Source organism: Zingiber officinale, chromosome 5A, assembly GCF_018446385.1.
Source record: "Zingiber officinale cultivar Zhangliang chromosome 5A, Zo_v1.1, whole genome shotgun sequence".
Taxonomy (NCBI): domain Eukaryota; kingdom Viridiplantae; phylum Streptophyta; class Magnoliopsida; order Zingiberales; family Zingiberaceae; genus Zingiber; species Zingiber officinale.
In genome coordinates, this window is record NC_055994.1 from 13,427,325 (window position 1) to 13,448,316 (window position 20,992).

The 20,992-nt window shown below is 40.6% G+C and overlaps 1 protein-coding gene and 1 long non-coding RNA gene across 2 annotated transcripts; both read right to left on the reverse strand.

Annotated features, from left to right (window-relative positions):
• Positions 1 to 1,021: 1,021 nt before the first annotated feature.
• LOC121982638 lies at positions 1,022 to 1,649 on the reverse strand. Its single transcript, XR_006112162.1, has 3 exons — positions 1,580 to 1,649; positions 1,147 to 1,220; positions 1,022 to 1,051 (listed from the first exon to the last, which is right to left on the reverse strand). It is a non-coding gene; the product is annotated as an uncharacterized LOC121982638 (long non-coding RNA).
• Positions 1,650 to 16,703: 15,054 nt separating this feature from the next.
• Positions 16,704 to 18,537, reverse strand: LOC121980230 (premnaspirodiene oxygenase-like). Its single transcript, XM_042532200.1, has 2 exons — positions 17,607 to 18,537; positions 16,704 to 17,491 (listed from the first exon to the last, which is right to left on the reverse strand). The coding sequence occupies exons 1-2, from the start codon at positions 18,489 to 18,491 to the stop codon at positions 16,862 to 16,864; spliced, it is 1,515 nt and encodes a 504-aa protein (XP_042388134.1). The 5' UTR covers positions 18,492 to 18,537; the 3' UTR covers positions 16,704 to 16,861.
• Positions 18,538 to 20,992: the final 2,455 nt, after the last annotated feature.

Sequence of the window (20,992 nt, forward strand, 5' to 3'; positions counted from 1 at the left end):
ATGAGTTGTCTTCACTCTCGAATTTTCAAAGCTCTTCTAGCCTAGCAACAACAAACAGTGAAAAAATAATCTTAGTAGACACAATATGAAGAATGAAACAAGCAAGCTAAAACAAGTTGCCTCAATAGGTATATTATATATAGGCATTCAATAACCTAGAAAATAAAAATAAAGAACAAATTCTTAATCACCTTGTTCCAGTCCAGTTGGTATGCATCCTTGACATTTTGATTTGCAAGTAGAAAACGAACCACTAGTCCAGGACACACAGTCATAGTAGTAGAGACATCTATATTCAACAAATAAGAAAAATAATAATATTTTTAAAACAATAAAGTGATTGAATGACAATGCAAGCAAAAGCAAATAGCAGAAGTGTAGAGACATTGTAAGTTCTTACCAATACTCAAAGAAAGGCCTCCTTGTGAAGTCCTCAAATTAAAAGGAAAACCTCCATATCCCATGACTCCACCACCAAGGTCAATAAAGTTTTTAGGATTGTTTTGAAAAAATAATTGTCTCACAAGAATACATTCTCTAAAAATGTATTTTTGTAACTATCTGAATGCAACAAATAAACCCACAATTATGTAATCCATAATTTCAACAATAAATGACTAGAAGGAAATTCACATACTATTTTTCTGCATGCTGCTACAAAATAATGTCAAGAACCCGTAAGGCCTCCTGGGAGTTCTCAGTTTCATTGACCTCTCAAATAAATTGTTCCTAAATATGATGGTTGTATCATTGATTCAAATACGTGGAGTAATCATTCCAGTCTTTGACATCCTAATCATAACCTGAAGAATGCAATAGAAATGACATTTATATAGCTAGGAACAAAAGATTGCAGATAAGTGCAGTGACCAAGCAATCTTCATTACAATTCACCACCTCCAAAGAAATAGGCTAGGGATGCATAACAAGCGGACACATAATAATTGCCACCATCAGTAAATTCAGACAGAACAGGTGTCGAAGAACCCTCTGAAGGAGTCCACATGCTTGACGATTCAACATTACTCGATCCAGTATGGGCAACAGAAACCTAAATTTCGGAAGCAACCATTTACTCACACCAATTATGTTCAAGGTCCAGATAGCTTATGCAAGAAAAAAACTACACTGAATAAAAACCATTACCTGCTTGGTGGCTTCAACAGCATCTTTAGACTTCGGCTGAGGATCCAAAGACAGCTTCTGCAATAAATTTGAAGCTTTTGCAGTGCAGCATTAAGGATAATACCAACCAGACAAAGCAATCTTTTTGGCAAGAAAAGCTAAAAGCTGAGATAACCGAGAAAGTGTGAAACTGAAATGCATAAACTAACCTGATACAACTTTCTCTATGATTGAAAAGAACCCTAACAAAGATTTGAGAAGCACCATTTACAGAAAAAAGAAGAAGAAGAAAGCTATGGGATCCAAAACCTAAACCGACTAAGAAAGAAACATGAAAAGAGAAAGGAAATGGAACCAAAAGCAATCATTCACGATCGATCGAGGAACCTCCGCATAAACCCTTCCAAGAACCCTCGAAGTCAAGGCGACAAGCAAGGAGAAGAAAGAAGGATACGGTCTGCTGCAGGGGCGACGGGCGCCATGAAGGAAGAACTCAGCTGGATCAAGAGGCGATGGAATGGAGAGCCGCCACCGCCATGGGAGGATTGGAGAAGGAGATGACGAAGATAGTAAGTGAGAGAAGCCTTTAGTTTAGGGCTTCAAAAACGAAGCGATGATTCCAATACTGCAAGAACAAGAAGAGGCATTTGACACATTAACAGCTGGGGAGTAGACAGGGAGGGCATAGTCAAGGGCAAGCATCGCAGGCATCCAGCTAGAAAAGAATCAAATAAAAGACATTTCTTCCAAATGTGGCTTTCAATTGGAAGAAGAGCATAACCAATCCTACCAGAGAAGAGTCATCTCAAGCATCGACCGGCAGAACTATCGACCAGAGTCACCTCCGCCTCCGCCTCCACCTCCACCTCCACCCAGCAATCTGCACAAGCAACAACAACCACCAACGGTCCTACCTCGCGTTTTAAAAAAGGGGGCATACTTCCACACTCGCCTAGAGCCGTATGAGGAGAAAGATCGTATGAGGTGAGAGGTTTATGGTTTGGGTAGGCTAAGGGGGGAAAACAGGGCGCCAAAAAATTTCCGGAGAGAAGGAAGCAAACCACTGCTACAACAAAAACGACGAAGGGGAAAAACAGCGAAAGAATAAAGTCAAATACAACAGTTTATTAAACTGTTGTCTTTGACCCCCTAAAAAAGTGCTTAAAGACAACAGTTTTAGAAAACTGTTGTAAAAGGTGTTGTTGATTTTACAAAAAGTTGCTCAATGATAATGGTTTTTACAAAACTGTTGTCTTTTATTTTTTTTTGGGCGCTCAAAGACAACGGTTTTGTCAAAAATCGTTGTCTTTTACCAAATTAATAACAGTTCCTTCTAAAGCCGTTGTCTTTGTGGTGTTGTCTTTTAACAATTTTGTTGTAGTGTCGTGGTGGTGCAGTTGGGGTCCCAATCGATGTCCTTTGTTTGGCAGAGGCAAGAGAGGGGCTCGGTGCTTAGGGGCAAAGACAAGAGCAGGTGCGACAACCTCCTTCTTCCTAGCAAACTATGGCTCCTCTACATTGGTGTATTTAGTTTCCCATCCTAACATATGATTGAAGTCTCTGGGGGATTTTTTGATCAAGGATCAGAGGAAGTCCCCATTAGTGAGTCCCTGGGAGAAGGCACTCACTAGGATCTTTGAGGTGGCCGATGGGACGTCCATGGCCACCTGATTGAATCTTTTGATGTACGCCCTCAATGCTTCCTTAGACCCCTGTTTGAGGGAAAATATGCTCAATGTGATTTTGTGGTAGTGGTGGCTACTAGCGAAATGGTGGACGAATGCGTTGTGAAAATCCTTGAAGTAGAGAATGGACTCAGCCGAAAGTCGGTTGAACCATCTTTGTGTCGAGCCAGAAAGAGTGGTAAGAAACACTCGACACTTAACATCATCCGTGTATTGATAAAGGATGATTGCATTTTCAAATTTGAGTAGACGATTCTTCGAGTCAGTCACTCCTCCATACTCTCTGATCGTTAAGGGTTAGAAGTGACTTAGCAGTTTGTCCTCCAATTTCTTAGGAGAATGGCATACTGATCCTCTCGGGGGAGCTACTAGCCATCGGGGTTTCCCCTTTCGGAAATTTCGAGCGGACACATCTCAAGAGGATGATACTTGAGGCCTTTCTACTAGGCCTATATCATCGAATGTCGTGCAGAATAGTGCCCTATGATATGCAACTAGGGAGGGTGCCATGGGTGGCAAGATGATCAACTATGCAGACCCTTGCACGAAGCTAGTCGGAGGAGGAAGAATTGGTTGGAACCCAGTCAGCCCTTCCACTCGGGTCCCTCGCTTGATGTGAATGCTTGTTATTGATGTAACGACCCAATTTTCCCTATTTCAAGTTCTAAAAGTCCATAAAAATATTTGAAAATACTTTTAAAATATTCTAGATATTTTTAGGAATTTTTAGAGTATTTTTACGTAATTTTTGGGGGTCGTTTGGTATTTTTACAAAACAAAAGAACTTTTGACAAAAAAATGTCCAAGCCGAGGTTTGAACCGGAAACCTCGGGTTAAGCAGGAGTTCGTTTAACCAATAGACCAGCCGTGGGTTTCTTAGTAAAACCCGAACCAAATAGTATTTGAGTTGTAATTGGAACCGAAAATAACCCCAGTTATAAAGAGAGGATTTAGGTTTCCCGAAACCTAATTTCTTTCTCACCTCTTCTCCTCACGCGGCGTCGGCGATTCCTCTCGGGCGGAAACGAAGCCGCGGCTAGGGCTTCGTCTCCGGCGGCCGGCGAGCACTTTTCTCCAAGAGCTCTTCACACCGTTGAGATCCTCTCGTCGAGGAGAGGTTGTGGGCACGAGGAGGAGCCGAAGGTCGAGCTACCTGAAACCCTAGAGCCTTCCCTTTCGGTTGTAAGTCCAAGAACAGCGAGGTGAGTTGCTACTCACCTGCAGTAGGAGTAGTTCCGCGACATTGATCTTCTTTTCCTTTTGATTTCAGAATTTGGTTTCACTCCTTATCATCCACTGCATGCTCCTTTGTTTCGGATTGAGTTTGAGCCGAATTTATGCTTGCTAGGGATTTAATTCTTTTTGTGTTTCGGATCATGTTGCACAGAATCTGTATGTTAGAGGGTTAAGGGTAGATTTAAGATTCTTTTTCCTTCTTCCTTGCATATATATACTATAACATGCTTAAAGGTCTTGTTGCTACCGTGAGTTTCCAAGGGAAGAACAGGAAAAGGATTAAGTAAGTGGAGTGTTTTACTCTTATTGGTTTCTTCCGTGGCACTAAACAGGGAAATGGACTATGGTTCCGGGCTGTTTTGAAGTAGACTTGAAGAATTCTGTTGCTTTATGTTGTGAACATGTTTGCAAAGATTTTAGTTACAGCAGTACTTTCTGGTTGGTTTGTGCCGGGGAACATAACAAGAAGAACAAGCATGTTTTGGATCCATATTAGTTATAGACCTTTTATTGAATTGTTAGAGCATGAAATGCTGTAGATTTATAGCTCTTGTTGGATTTTCTCCTTGCTACAATGAAAAGAACAGCTTTGAAATTAGCATATCAATCTTAGACTTCTTTGTTACCTTAATTAGCATCTCAGCCTTAGCATCCTAGTTTTATTTGCATTTCTGCAAGCATGAACAGCTCTGTTTAGAGCTTAGAACAACTTCTCTTTAATCGCATATTCGCAAGCAAGAACAATTTCATTTAGGGCTTAGAACAACCTTTCTTTATTTGCATTTCTGTTTGTGTAGCAATAGATGTACATGAACAGATTTTCTAGTTTTAAGTTGCATTCTTTTGCCCTATTTTACAGCATATTTAGAAAGCTTAAAGTTACTTTCTTTTGCTCTATTTTATAGCATGATTAGTAAGCTTAAAGTTGCTTTCTTTTGCTCTATTTTAAAGCATGATTAGTAAGTTCAAAGTTGCTTTCTTTTGCTCTATTTTATAGCATGATTAGTAAGTTTAGATTTTCTTTCCTTTGCTTTGTTTTATAACATGCTTAGAGAGTTCAGATATGCTTCTCTTATGTTATTTTTATATAGCATGCTTGGTTGGTTGTAATCCTACACTTGATAGATATATCTACAGGATTCTAATAAGCTCTAATCAAGGAGTATGAGAAGTATGAGTAAAGAAAAGAAAGAAAAAGGTCAAGGCCTTAAGTAGATCCCAAAGTCAAGATTTTAGGGATTTTAGCACACAAGGTGCTTATTAAAATGCCAAGGCATTTAAAGAAGTAATTAAGATAATAAGTATTTTACTTTTAAGAAGAGGCTAGTACCCGACTTCCAAGGTTGTCGTTAAACAAATCCAGGTGTCCAATTCCAAGGTCTTGGCCCTGGTAGACCAAGGTCTGCTCTTTTAGGATTAGTGGCTCGCTACCCCAACCTATTAGGGAACGCGCACAAGATGGTACTACGCCTGGGCCCAAGAGAAGTTGATTATTATTTTCAAGTATTAAAGTATAAATTTTAAACAAGTGAAATAAAAGAATAAGTTTAGAGTAAATGAAGTAAGTTTCACTTTGTTTTAAAGATCAGCAAGTTTAGCTTTCTTTTATGCTAGCAGCTTTTACATGTTTAGTTTCTTACATGTTATTTATTTGCTAGTTGATGAGCATGTTTAGTTTTATATGTTAGTATTTCAGTTAGTTTGCTTTCTTTATTAGTTTATGAGCATGATTAGCTATACATGTTTAGTATATCAGTTAGTATGATGTCTTTGCTATTTATGAGCATGAGTAGCTATGCATGTTAGCTTTTCTGTTAGTTGATTTCTTTGCTATTTATGAGCATGAGTAGCTTTACATGTTAGCATTCAGTTTTAGCATGTTTTTATTTATATACATGCATATCGAGTTTTTGTGAGTAGATAGCGCTCACTAACCTTTATGCTTATAGACTGCATTTCCTCCTACTGCAGATAAAGGAAAAGCTAAAGTATAAAAGGAAGGCGACAAGGTGGTGGTGATGAAGGTGTGTGATGGCTGGACTATGGAGAGATCAAGAGTTTGCTAAGGAGTTGTTAAAACTTACCTGTTTAGAGTTTCCTTTTCTTTTCTCCTTAATGCTATGATGAAGTGAGATTGTAATTGAGTCTATTCCGCACTTGTAGCTTGTTATGTTTTATCGTTGGAGTATTATCTGTTTACTATTGATAGAGTAGTTTCCTTCTACTTATTGAGTTATTATACTGCGTGGTTGTGTGATTATATGTTCCAGCCGCCTGTGGCTGAGTATACACTGTTTGTATTGTTGATTTGGTCACCGGTACAGGGGAAACTCTGTCAAAATTTTTCGATAGGGATTTCTCGTAGTTAAGTAGCGTACCGGTTAAGTAGAGTTAGTAGTTAGTGTTGGTGCAACATCCCTCAGGTCAAGGTTGACCTGGGTGACCAAGCTGAGTCTTGGTTTGAGTTTAGATGTTTGACAATAAGAAATTGATTGAAGAAGAGTCAAGTAAGTCAAGGTTGACCGGATACTTGACAGGGAAGTCCTGGTGAGTGAAGCCAGGCAGAAGGAAAACCCTAGTGAGTGAAGCTAGGTGAAAGTCCTAGTGAGTGAAGCTAGGTGAAAGTCCTGGTGAGTGAAGCCAGGCAGAAGGAAAACCCTAGTGAGTGAAGCTAGGTGAAAGTCCTGGTGAGTGAAGCCAGGTGAAAGCCCTAGTGAGTGAAGCTAGGCAGAAGGAAAACCCTAGTGAGTGAAGCTAGGTGAAAGTCCTGGTGAGTGAAGCCAGGTGAAAGCCCTAGTGAGTGAAGCTAGGCAGAAGGAAAACCCTAGTGAGTGAAGCTAGGTGAAAGTCCTGGTGAGTGAAGCCAGGCAAGGGAAAATCCAGATGGATCAAGGATGATCGGACATCTGGTGTTGGGAAGTCCAAGTAGGTCAAAGGATTGACTGGATACTTGGCACGAGGAAATACAGATAGGTCAAAGGGATTGACCAGACATCTGATGGAAGTCCAAGTAGGTCAAGGGAGTGACCAGATACTTGGCATGAATAGAAAAGTCTAAGTGGGTCAAAGGGATTGACCAGACACTTGGTGGGAAGTCCTAGCAGGTCAAAGGAGTGACCAGATGCTAGGCATGATGTACCAACAGGTCAAGGTTGACCGGATGTTGGTTTGAGAGGCTTGGAACTTGGTTTTGGGCAAAACCAAGTGTTGGATCGATCGATGGATCGATCCGAGGCTGGATCGATTAGTGGATCGATCCGGCTTCTTGAGCGAGAGAGTCGGATCGATCCGTGGATCGATCCGGATGTTCAATCGATCGATGGATCGATTGGGACGCTGTTGCGATAAGCGCCGGATCGATCCGTGGATCGATCCAGCGCTTTCGAGCTGAGGCGGTCGGATCGATCCGTGGATCGATCCAAAGCCTCCGATCGATTGGGAACATTCGAATCGATCGGGATCCGACCGTTAGCGTCGATAAAGCGCAGGCGTTCATTTCTTCGGCATCTCTTCTCCGATTCACTCCAGATCTCTCGCCTACAGCCCTCACAAAGCTCAGATCGCCAGTTCTTGAAGGATCTTGGAAGTTTTCCAAGTCAAGAGGCGGATCAAAGTCAACAAGAGAAGCTAGGGTTAGGGTTTATACTCATTGTAAGCTTGTATTTCTTGTATCCTTTCCCTCTCTTCTTGTATTGAGTCTTGTAGGGCTTCTCCGCCCTTGGTAGTTACCATAAAGGAGAGTTTTATTTAGTGGAGGGTGTGTGTGTTGGTGTGGATCCTTGGATTAGTCACCTCTTGTGAGGTGGATACCAAGTAAACCAACCGTGTTAGCGTTGTGTGATTGTTTCTTTGTATTTCCGCTGCACATCTTTGAAGGAACGAGCAACGAGCGAACGCGACGAGCTATTCACCCACCCCCCTCTAGCTACTTTTGGTCCTAACAAATGGTATCAGAGCGAGGCCGCTCTTCACCGGAATCATCGCCGGAAGGGTCAAGCATAACAAGAAAAGCTAGAGGGTGAAGAAGTTGAAGCAAAAATTGTCAAAGTCAAAGATATCAAAAAGCTCAACTTCAAGATGCAATTCCAAGATGGACTCGGATTCGACACGAGGGTGGCTCCTCCATACACTTCCACGAGCTTCGATTCTTGGAAATCAAGAATCAAAAATTTTCTTATGATGGAGATAGAGCAATGGTTTGCTCTAATGGAAGGCTTCAAGGCTCCAAGAAATTCAAAGGGCAAAGTTTTAAAGAAAAGCAAATGGAGCCCGGAGCAAGTCCAAAGGTGCGAGGCAAATGACAAAGTGACCAAGTTTTTGGTCAATTTATTGCCAAGCACCATCCTTTGTAAAATTAGAGAATTTGAAGATGCAAAGGAACTATGGAGCAAATTGGCCAAGCTTCATTAAGAGATCCCCTCCACTGTACAAGAGCAAGAAGTATCCAGAGAGGGTGACTCTTTGGAGCAAGACCAAGAGGAGGGCTCCGAGGTTGAGAGATGCTCAACCTCTGAAGAAGAAGAAATCCAAAAAGCTTCATCCTCAAGGGAATGCAACGAAGGGAACAAGGAGGGAGCATACTCCTTGTTTCATATTCAAGATGATGAAGCCTCCACCTCTAGGATTGAGGGGGAGCAATCCTTGGTGACGCCGGATCAAGAAGAAGGAGAAGCTTCTACATCCGGGTCAAGAGATGAAGAGATTGAAGAAGCTTCTACCTCCACGAGTCAAGAAAAATCAAATGGAGGAGAATCAAGATCGGATCAAGAGGAAGATTCTACCTCCGGATCCAAAGGAAAAGATGCCACCCCTACAAGCAAAGGTATAAATATTTCAATTAAAAATAAAAATCATATTATATGCTTTGAGTGTAGGGAACATGGGCACTACAAGAGCAAGTGCCCTAAATTGGCCAAGAAGAAGGGCCAAGTGGCACAAAAGGGCAAGGCGAAGCCCAAGGAGATCATCCCCAACACAAAGAAGAGCAAGGAGCATATTATATGCTTCTCTTGCAATCAAAAGGGGCATTACCGAAGTCAATGCCCCAAGGGGAAGAAGGTGGTCAAGGCTCAAGGAAGCTCTAGTCAAGGGGGAGCCTCTAAGGTAAAGAAGAAGGTAACATTGATTGAGCCTACCCCTTTACATTATGGTAAAAAGCATGATAGTTCTAACTTATATCATTTTAATGCTATTTACCATGAAAATAGAAAGCATGATAGCGTTAAAGAAAAACATATAGCTTTTCATGCTAAAACTACTACACCTAAGGCTAGGAATGTAAGTAAAAGTCTAGGCAAGAACTCTAAGGATTGTATCTACAAGCCTAGGCACAAAAATTCTCATGAACTTAATGGAAAACCAAAAACTAAAGACTTAGTGATGGAAAATCAAGTCTTGAGGTCAAGACTTGATAAAATGGAAAAGACCCTAAAAAGGATGGAAAATATCCTATTAGGGCAAAATGAGCATAACCTAGGTTTAGGGGTACAAAAGCCATCCAATGGCCATAGAGGTTTGGGATACAAACCAAAGGCTAAGAAGGATGTGCCCTCTTACCATAGAGTTCCATATAGTTATGGAACAAACCCTAGGTCTAGTGGTCAAGCCAAAAATACTAGGGAAGTCATCCCTAAGAGTATTTTTGCAATAAATGTGACTAAGACTTCTAAGAAGTCTAAGAAAGTCACAAACAAGGTCACAAGGGAGGTTATCCCTAGAGTTGACCTAGAAAATGTAACCAAGGCTTCTAAGAAGCCCAACAAGGTCACTAGGAAGGTATCTAGGGAAGTTATCCCTAGTGAGTACCTAGAGCATCCAAGGAGCACCAATAGGTGTTGGGTTCCTAGGAGCATCTTCTCTACCCCATAGATGGGTTAGAGAGTGTCAACTCCGATTAGAAGGGTAGTTAACCTGACTTTGAGGAAATTGACACACAAGGAGCATTTTCAAGGTTTTTGTTAACCTTTGAAAATGAAGTGGATCTTTGTTTACTCCTTGAAAGAGTAAAATGTGCCTAATGGTGGAAGAATTGATTTTAATCTAAAATGGCACAAATTGGGAAAACCTTGAGAAATACCAAGTTGGGATTTTGATATTCTCTTGGAAATTTAAGGCAATCCGGGCCTTGATTTATGTAATCACTCTTGAGGAAAAATGGAATATGCCAACATTTGAGGACATGTTTATTTTCAATTGGCATACATTAAATCAAGGAAATTAGAAATGCCAATTTAGGCTTTGGCATTCTCTTGTAGCACTTTAGGGCAATCTAGGTTTAAGTTGTAAGTTTAGCTAAGACTTTAAGGATACTTAGATAGTTAATCTAGGTATATTTTATTTATGCTAAATCTTGCCATGATCGTTTGCCCATCATATGCCATGACATCATGTCTAGTTTTGCATTCATGTTTTATTATGAAAAATCCAAAAATACCATGTCATGACATTCATACATCATGTAGTAATAAGATATTTTCTTTTGAAAATTATTTTCTTTTGATGTATGTCATAACATAATCATGCATTAAGTTTAATTCCTTGTAATTAAGGACGAATGGCATTTAACGACACTTATTGACAAGTGACATCCTAGGTGGATGACTAATATTTCTAAAATGCCTAGATAGATATGCATGATCCCTAGATTAGGGCAAAAACCAAAATCTACATCTCACAAAGACTATAAGGTGACTTGTATGTGATTAGTGCACATTAGATACAAGTGAGATGTTAGGAAGATGAACAAAACTCAAGATGTTGATTTAGTGCATTCTTCTGAGTTTTAGGTTCATCAAAACACATAGTTATGTGTTTTCCCATCATTGGGAAAGCTAATGTACAAGTCATGTGCATTATGCCCAAGGAACATGATGGGATATTGGTTTTGAAAATGTTTTTAAAATATTTTTGGAAAACCTTGGTGAAGGCTATCTTTTGATAGTAATCACTATTGAATAGTTAGACACAAACTTGAAGAAAAACACTAAAGTTTTTGTAAGTTTTCAAGTTTGTGTCAATCTTTGAAAATATGATGTATTTTCATAGAAAGCTATTTTTCCATGATTAAGTATGCCCTAAATAATGTCTACACGAAATTTCATGATTTTTGGATTTTTGTAGAATTTTCTAGGGGTTTCTAAATTTGACTGAAATGGAATTTCAGCAACTATCAGAGCTCCGATCGATCCATGGATCGATTGGAGTGCCTGAATCGATCTGTGGATCGATTCAGAAGGCAAGTCTCCCGCGAGCAGAAGCTCGCTGGATCGATCAGCCGATTGATCCAGGTAGTCTGAATCGATCAGTGGATCGATTCAGAAAGGTTCAATCGATTGGAACCCAACTCCAATCGATCCAAGTTGCTGATTTTGGCTGGGAAGGCTTGATTTCAGCATCTTTGAACCTCTTTGAGTCTAGATAACCATTCCAAACCCCTAAAATACATTTGTATACATACAAAGGGTGTTTTCATGTGAAAACAAGGATGGATTGGTTAAGGAAGGCTTCATTGAAGTTTAGGTTGAGGTTTGTTTCAAATTTTGAGTATTTGAACCTCAAAACTTCTAAATTTGGGTTTCCTAAAGGTTTAGGGATTTCAAGTCATTGTTGGTGCAATGACAGAAGTCACCACCATGTCTTTAGGGGGAGGGACTCTTTAAAGACATAAAAAATTACTTTTCATGAACCTTGGAAGGTGGTTAACCTTCTTTAAAGAAAATGCTCATGTATGAGCATTTGAACTTGAAATGGGGAGTGGATATTCTCATTATTTCAAGTGGGAACTCAAGTGGTTAGATAATGCTCAAGGTTGGGTATTTGTCTACATTGAGGGAGAAGTTAAGGATAAATGAAGGGTATGGGACCTTCATTATCGTGTTGATCACAACGAGTGATGTTGTGAACAATGATGAGTAACTCTTCAGGGGGAGAGTCGTCAACAAATGGATTTGTTGATGTGTACCCAAAATTGGGGCATGGGTTGATGTGTGCCCAAAGATGGGTTGATGTGTGCCAATAGGGGGAGAATGAAAGGACCTATGAATGGGTGTAAGTTAGGCTTTCATTACCTAGAGGGAGTGTGCCCTCGTAGGGGGAGAATGAAGAGCTTAATTTATATGTTCATTACCTAGTGGCATGAAGATTTAGGCTATAGGATTAGCCTAACTTACATGTGGTATTGTAAGTGTTATTGTGGTATTGTCAAACATCAAAAAGGGGGAGATTGTTGGTGCAACATCCCTCAGGTCAAGGTTGACCTGGGTGACCAAGCTGAGTCTTGGTTTGAGTTTAGATGTTTGACAATAAGAAATTGATTGAAGAAGAGTCAAGTAGGTCAAGGTTGACCGGATACTTGACAGGGAAGTCCTGGTGAGTGAAGCCAGGCAGAAGGAAAATCCTAGTGAGTGAAGCTAGGTGAAAGTCCTAGTGAGTGAAGCTAGGTGAAAGTCCTGGTGAGTGAAGCCAGGCAGAAGGAAAACCCTAGTGAGTGAAGCTAGGTGAAAGTCCTGGTGAGTGAAGCCAGGTGAAAGCCCTAGTGAGTGAAGCTAGGCAGAAGGAAAACCCTAGTGAGTGAAGCTAGGTGAAAGTCCTGGTGAGTGAAGCCAGGTGAAAGCCCTAGTGAGTGAAGCTAGGCAGATGGAAAACCCTAGTGAGTGAAGCTAGGTGAAAGTCCTGGTGAGTGAAGCCAGGCAAGGGAAAATCCAGATGGATCAAGGATGATCGGACATCTGGTGTTGGGAAGTCCAAGTAGGTCAAAGGATTGACTGGATACTTGGCACGAGGAAATCTGATGGAAGTCCAAGTAGGTCAAGGGAGTGACCAGATCCTTGGAAGTCCAAGTAGGTTAAGGGAGTGACCGGATACTTGGCATGAATAGAAAAGTCTAAGTGGGTCAAAGGGATTGACCAGACACTTGGTGGGAAGTCCTAGCAGGTCAAAGGAGTGACCAGATGCTAGGCATGATGTACCAACAGGTCAAGGTTGACCGGATGTTGGTTTGAGAGGCTTGGAACTTGGTTTTGGGCAAAAACCAAGTGTTGGATCGATCAGTGGATCGATCCAGGAGCTGGATCGATCAGTGGATCGATCCAGGCCTTTCCTAGCGAACAGAGAGCCTCTGGATCGATCAGTGGATCGATTGGGACGCGGCTGCTTCGCGCGATAAGCGCTGGATCGATCCGTGGATCGATCCAGGCGCTTTTCCAGAGCACAGAGGCGCTCTGGATCGATCCGTGGATCGATCCAAAGCCTCCCCGATCGATTGGGAACATTCGAATCGATCGGGATCCGACCGTTGGCGTCGATAAAGGCCGCAGGCGTTCATTTCCTTCGGCATCTCTTCTCCGATTCACTCCAGATTTCTCGCCAGCTCCTCCACAGCACTCACAAAGCTCAGATCGCCAGTTCTTGAAGGATCTTGGAAGTTTTCCAAGTCAAGAGGCGGATCAAAGCCAACAAGAGAAGCTAGTGTTAGGGTTTATACTCATTGTAAGCTTGTAAGCTTGTATTTCTTGTATCCTTTCCCTCTCTTCTTGTATTGAGTCTTGTAGGGCTTCTCCGCCCTTGGTAGTTACCATAAAGGAGAGTTTTATTTAGTGGAAGGTGTGTGTGTTGGTGTGGATCCTTGGATTAGTCACCTCTTGTGAGGTGGATACCAAGTAAACCAACCGTGTTAGCGTTGTGTGATTGTTTCTTTGTATTTCCGCTGCACATCTTTGAAGGAACGAGCAACGAGCGAACGCGACGAGCTATTCACCCCCCCCCCTCTAGCTACTTTTGGTCCTAACAGTTAGGTAACGTCCACCTTTAGAGTAGTAGTAGTAGTGTAGAAGGTGGGTCGTTTACAATTGATACAATGGGGTCATTCTGTAAAGGACACTCGACTGTTACTTGTTGTTATTGTACCAATCTCTGTGCTCGGATAGCTATTATCAGCTCCAAGTCTTCTTGCGACAAAGTAACTGTAGTAAGTCCTATAGTCTCTTCCATCTTCGTGTTTCATATTTAGGTGAAGATTCCCATAAATGGTGCCAAATTTGATCTTATTTGAAATCGGGAGAGATGAAACACTAGGCGCGTGGCTCTTATATTGACTATGAAAAGACTCTACACTAGAAATTGAAGATGATGTGTGATCCTGCGTGTCAAAAATAGAAAGTAGAGGAAAAAACATCAATAACCAGGTCAGGAAGGGGTCCCTGGTAAAGATACTCCGACGCTCAAGTCAAACAAGTGTCCAAGAGGAATGTAATGAACAGTAGTGAAGAACAATCGAATTTGGATTCCTTAGGTTGTGTAGTGTAGTGTTTGCATTAGCGTACCTGTGCTTGTAGATGGAGACACCCTTTTATAGTGTTAATTTTACTCTCTGTACGAATATCAAAGCATTGCAAAAAAAGGATCGGCCCTTTTGTGTAGGATCGATGACGTGCTAGAGAGGGGGGGTGAATAGCACTCTTGGCTAATTTGTTCGTTTCGGAAAACTCAGAATAACGCAGCAGAATAAAGAACAAGACAAAAGCAATGCTAACACAATTTCTTTTACTTGGTTCAGAGCTTGTGACGACTCCTACTCCAAGGGTCGCGGTCGTTGATCGCTTTCGGTGGGCAATCACTAATAGTTCGAATAAAGATTATGAAACTTGAAGTACAATATAACAAAGTAACCAACAACAATAGAATTAGAAGTCTTTCATCGGTTGTCGAAGCAGCGTTGAAGAGAGCAACAGTTGTTCGTTATTGATCTTGGAAATTGTATTATTGAAGCAATTGGTCGAGCCCTCCTTAAATAGCCAAGTTAGGCCTGATCCAGATCCATTGATCTAAGGATTAGGTTTGACTCATCGCTGATCGGCCAATCGATTCCCTGGTTTGGTCGATCGATCCTGCCTGAATCGATCTATCTTCCAGTCCAGATTCAGCTTCGAATGAGTCCTCATTCGGTCGACCAATCCCGTCGTTCGGTCGATCAATCCCGCTATCCTTGCTGGCTTATCTAGTATGATCTGATCAATCCGGCTTGATTTTGATCATCGTATATCTACTATTCGATTGAACCCGTTCATCTGACTAGAAATCTATCTGTTTGATTTAGGGGTTCGATCGACTGATCCCCGGTTCAGTCGACCAATCCCTGGTTCTGTCGACCAATCAAGGCTAAGTCTGACCCTGTAAAAATTGTTAGTTTTCTACAAAATAGAATTAGACAAAATAGCAAATAATATATAAATCAATAACTTGACAACCTTCGGACTGTCAGGTGATGACTTCGAATTTCCTTCGGAAACCCTATGTCGAACCAACACCTACTGTTCCTTCAATGGGGAACGCGTCCTCACCTACTCCTCTTAAGAGAGATTACCTGTTGCTAGACCGGTCCTCTAGACCCACTGGACTTTCTGCTGGACGTCCGCTTCATGACCCGTCTAGACTTAGGGTTACCACCCCCTACAACCTAGGATTACCTCCCCTAGGGTTTTTCATAACCTAGGGTTACCACCCCCTAGAACCTAGAGTTTTCCATAACCTAGGGTTACCACCCCCTAGGGTTTTCTACCTGCCTAACCACGGCTAGGACTTTCCATCACATAGGGTTACCGCCCCCTAGGACGTAGGGTTACCATCCCCTAGGATTTTCCACCTGTCTAGAATCCACTAGGACTTTTGTCTAAGACAACTTAGGACTTTCCTGCAAGTTCAAGAACCTTGTTAGATCACAAGACCACTTAACTTTGGATCATTTGCCATAATCAAAATTTAGGTTCTCGTCTGGTGCTCCTTGCACCAACATTCTGACACTCTGATAACTTTTCAAAAATGGATTTACCATTTCTTTGTTTTGCAGGGTAGAAGCTTACTCACACAAAGATCAAAGAGAATATTCACTTGATTCTCTGACAGTCATTACACAAAACACCAAAAGGGAATATTAGCCATTGGGTTGATGGGCCTTCAACATGGAGAGCTGATCGACTAAACGCCCCTTGGTAGTTCGATCAGCCTCCACTTGTGGATGGGATCGAGTCGCCTAAAGAATGGCAACCTTCTCAGAAGCTCGGCCTTCTCGCAGCCCTCATACTCGTGTAAAGTATTTAATTCAGTTGGGTCATGTGTCCAGTATGTCTGATCATACCTCTGGTCTGATCAGTCAGAGCACTCAGCAGAGACACCTGAATCATCTCTAAATGTCACTGATATAGCTTGAGGTTTTATCAACTCTGAGGGACTCAAGGTCCGATCGACCTAGTGCTCGATCGGCTAGACCACTCGGGCGAACCAAATGAATTTACTAATTCCGAGTGTTGACCCTTTCTTGACTTTAACCGTCATGCCAACAGACATTCTTCATTTCAATCCCGACTTACGACCCACCTTATTTGTCGTATCAATGGTGTTTCATTGTTCTCTCTCTAAAACTAGACCTACTTTTAACTAAATGGAAAAACTAAGGGTGTGTTTAATTTTGCGCATTTTCTATTTTCATTTTTTGAAAAATATGTATTTTCTAGAAAATAGAAAATAACTTTTAGATATTTTCTATTTTTTTAAAAAAACAGATATAAAAAATATAAATCAAACATTATTTTTTATTTTTAGAAATACGCATTTTTCATAAATTTTTCATAAAATAAAAATGGGCAAACCAAAACACACCATGAATATTTTGAACAAATATTTAAGCACGTCCACTTTATAAAAATTTCAAAATACATCACGTACATATGCTATAAACTTCTCTAATTAAACTTTCTTATTGCCAACCGAGCTAGCTATAACTGCTCGTGAAAGGTAATGCTTCAATGTGTAACTTTTCTCTTTTACTCAGAGGCCCGCAAGGGGTAGCGAGGTGAAGGAACTAAGAGAAGATTAACCTTCCTTGAAGCGCTTGCTCCGAAAGATTCAGACATGTCAATGTCCTCTGCTTTCACTCCTTTCGGAAATGCCCAATCGAAGTGGAACAGAAGCTGAGACAATGCCAGCTCCAAAGTGGTCAATCCAAAGGTCATGCCTGCACACATCCTTCTACCGGCACCGAATGGCAAGAACTCAAAGTCATTGCCTTTGAATTCTTTGTCGACACCTTCTTCGAATCTCTCGGGCTTAAAGATCTCGGCATCCTTCCAGTATCTTGGATCCCTTCCTAGTGCCCAGACATTGACGAGGACTCTTGTTCCAGCAGGAAGTGTGTAGCCGAGAACTTCAGTAGTCTCTTGAGCCACTCGTGGAAACAAGAGGGGGAATGGCGGATGCAACCTTAAAGTTTCTTTGACCACTTCATGGAGATAGTTAAATTGTGGAACATCGGTCTCCTCGATGTAACCTTTATCCTTCATAGCTTCTCTGACCTCTTTTTGAGCTCTCTGTAATGTGGAAGGGCGCAACATGAGCTCAGACATAGCCCATTCAATGGTGTTTGCGGTTGTCTCCGTTCCTCCAGCAAACATATCCTGCTCAAATCAACCAATGAACAAATCATTAATTAATTAATTAATTATAAATAAATTTGAATAATCTGTTGCTAGCTATATGAAATATATATAGGCACATATATGTATTACTCACAATCACAACAGCCTTGATGTTGTCAAATGAGATTGGCACTTCTAGATTGCCTTCGTCTTTGAGCCTGAGTAAAACATCAATAAGATCCTCCTCTTCACCTGCATCGCGGTTCATCTGATGCTCCTTGATTGTCGCATCCAGGATCACATCTAGTTTCTTGTGATATTTCTTTAACTGAGTGCTAAATCCAGTGAGGATATCAACAACCTGGAGAGATGGAAAGAGATCACCAACGCTAAATCCGCTAGCCAGTTTGATGACTTCCTTGATGGTCTCCATGAACTTCTTCTGTTGTTGGCACCTTCTCCCAAACGAAGCTTGGACCACGATGGAGTTGGTTAACTCGTTCAGCCTCTCCCCCAGGTTGACTGGCTTCCCGATGGCAGCAGCGTTGCTGACGTCGCTCATGAGACGACCGACCTGCTCTTTCCTCAAAGACACAAACGACTTGACACGCTTCGCGCCGAGCAGCTCCATGACGCAAATCTTGCGCAGCTGGCGCCAGTACTCGCCGTTGGAGAAGGCGATGTCGCTCTGGCCGTACGCAATGATCTTGGCGGCGGTGAACTCAGGGCGAAAGGCGAAGTTGGCGTCCTGCGCCTTGAGCACCTGCTGGGCGCCCTCCCGCGAGCTGAGTATGATTTGGTCGACTTGGCCGAGGCGGAGTTTCATGACATTCCCATGCTTGCGAGCCAGGTCGCGGAGCGCATGGTGGGGCAACTTGCCAATGAGAAGATGAATGCTGCCGATCAAGGGAAGCCTTGAGGGGGTGGGAAACTCCGGCCCTACGTGCTTAGGCTTGGAGCTGAAGACCCTCCTGACGATGATCAGAAGTACCAAGAAGATGGAGAGCAAGACGGGAAGGGAAGGGACCTGTAACTCCATCTTGATCCTCGCAGCCTGTGTGTGCTAACTTGGACTGCAAAATGGGAGCTATATAGCAGCGGGCAGCAGCAGCCCCTAACGAGATTTGCCCAGGCAAGTCAAGAGTCCAAAATGGATGGCCGAGCCTTGGATCAACTCGTCAACACCCAAAGTCTTGATCCGTTGAACAATTCTTCCCTGAAGCTATGTAACAAATAAATTTTAGCTGAATCTGAAGTCTGGCTTAAAATCGAGTCCATTCTTCCTCTCACGTCAAAGTCAACCTCGCTGCCTTCTTCGTACCGGCGTCTGCCGATGGAAACGCGAGGCGGATGATAAGACACGGCATCTCCATGTCCACTTCCTACAGATAAGCCACGGCTGCGGTGACACTACGGCACCAATTTTAATTCCTTATTTTATTTCCTAAAGCAAAATTATTATCTAATATGATTGGATCTCTGAACAAGCCATCTTTTTTCTTCCTATTTAATCCCTGGCTAGTGGATGGAGTATTTGCTATGGTTTAACATTTAAAATTCATAATTTTCTGTTGTTGATAATGATGGGCGTACTTATTTATATTGGATATAAAATTAAAGGTAAAAAATTCAATTCATTGTATAGCATATATGATCGAACAATAATTGTAAAACAGAGTTTAGAGTCTTCTAGCTAACATGATAAATAGTTGGATATAAATGGCACGAGATAAATAGCCTATGTATAACGACGGTTTCCAATGAGAAACTAATCGTCAAAATTTAAATTTTCTCAGCCCACTTTTGAAATTTGAGTTCAAGCAACAAAAATAAAAGGAGAAATGTATAATCTGAAGTTATTGTTGATTTTGGAGGAGATATTTCTAGATCGTCAATGTCCTCTGACGTTGCCTTGTGTGTTCTTTCACCATTGAAAACTAGAATTGTGGAAATTTTTAGGTTGTCAATATCGTTATGTTTTACTTTGTGTTTTCTTCGCCATTGAAAATCATAGCAGTGGAATAAGATCGAAGAGAAGGAATTAGACAAAACAGAGATTTTATATTTAATTTTATGCTGTAACAATTCATTTTATATTTTTGTGGTTTCACAAATCAACGGCTGTGAAATTTCACTAAATTTAATATTGACTTATCGCATTGACCAACCATTAAGTGAGCTTGCCTCTTGCTTCGGGAATTCACCATTGGTGAATGTAAATGCAAAGAAGGTCAGGTCAGCAGAGAGATTCATAAAAGAAATTCAAAGAAACATTCAAAGAAATTCATAAAAGATTTTTTTTTTTTATTTTGTTCAAATTCCCTCCTTTTCCTTTGCATTGACCTCTCCGACCGTCTTTATCCAACTCTCCAGCCTTCCATTTTTTCCATTGATCCCCTCACCATCTATATCAAGTTCGCGAATGTATTTCTACAAAATAATAGCCAATGGCATGGTTTGTTAAATGATGCAAGCATTTTTAATTTGCTTAAACTAGCTGTAAATGAATCAAATATTCATAATATTTAGCTAAGTAAAAATTTATATTTGTTCATTTTATATATATATATATATATATATATATATATATATATATATATATATAATCAATTAAATAAATAAATTTAAATAACATGTTAAATTAAATGAATAAATTTGAACATATATTTTTAACTCGTTAATATTTATGAACAAAGATTGTGAACTATTCATGGATAATATTTACAAATAAAATTTACAAATCATATTAATTAATAAACTCTTATTGACATTGGTACATAAATAAAAAAAATTTAAAATTGACCGATAAATGTGTATTATCAAATTCAATAGTCAATCAAATAATTTTAAAAATGTAAAAGTTTCAAACAATCAAATAATTGAGAGTTTGATAAAATTTTAGCAAACCAAGCTCAAGCCAAATTTGAAGCAAACTCATGTTGGATTTTGTTATCCCTATTAGGTGAGCTTATTTGTAAGTTGAGCATGTTAATAGAATTTGAACCATTTAAAGTTATATAACTTATGTTTATTAGATTTCGGGTTATTGAATGCAAGCTCAATGTGTAAAATCTTTTAGTCCAATCCGTTATCATCTATGAGCTGATAACGGATTGAATTCCTATATAAGGGGGAAGCCCCCAAGTGTTTAGGAAAATCTTGATAAAGCTCTTGGTGAAGGATATAGAAGGGGGGAGGGGTTGAATATTGCTCGTTAAAAATCATTTCTTTTTCGTATCGAAAATAAAGATCAGAATAAGCAGTGGAATATAATAGCAAAAGTAATACAAGTGATGTAGTTGATTACTTGGTTCAGAGTCTATATCGATTCTTACTCTAAGACTCATGATCTTTGATCGCACCATTGTGTAATCCAATAAAACCCTTCTTTCTATAACCTCCGGAAATAAGTAATTTGTACAATAAATAAAGATAGTAACAACCCTACTATCTCTTTACAAAATGCAAGCAATATAAAAATTATACCGACAATAAAGATGGAAGACGAAGATTGTCAGAGCTTCTAGGCATTGTAGCTTG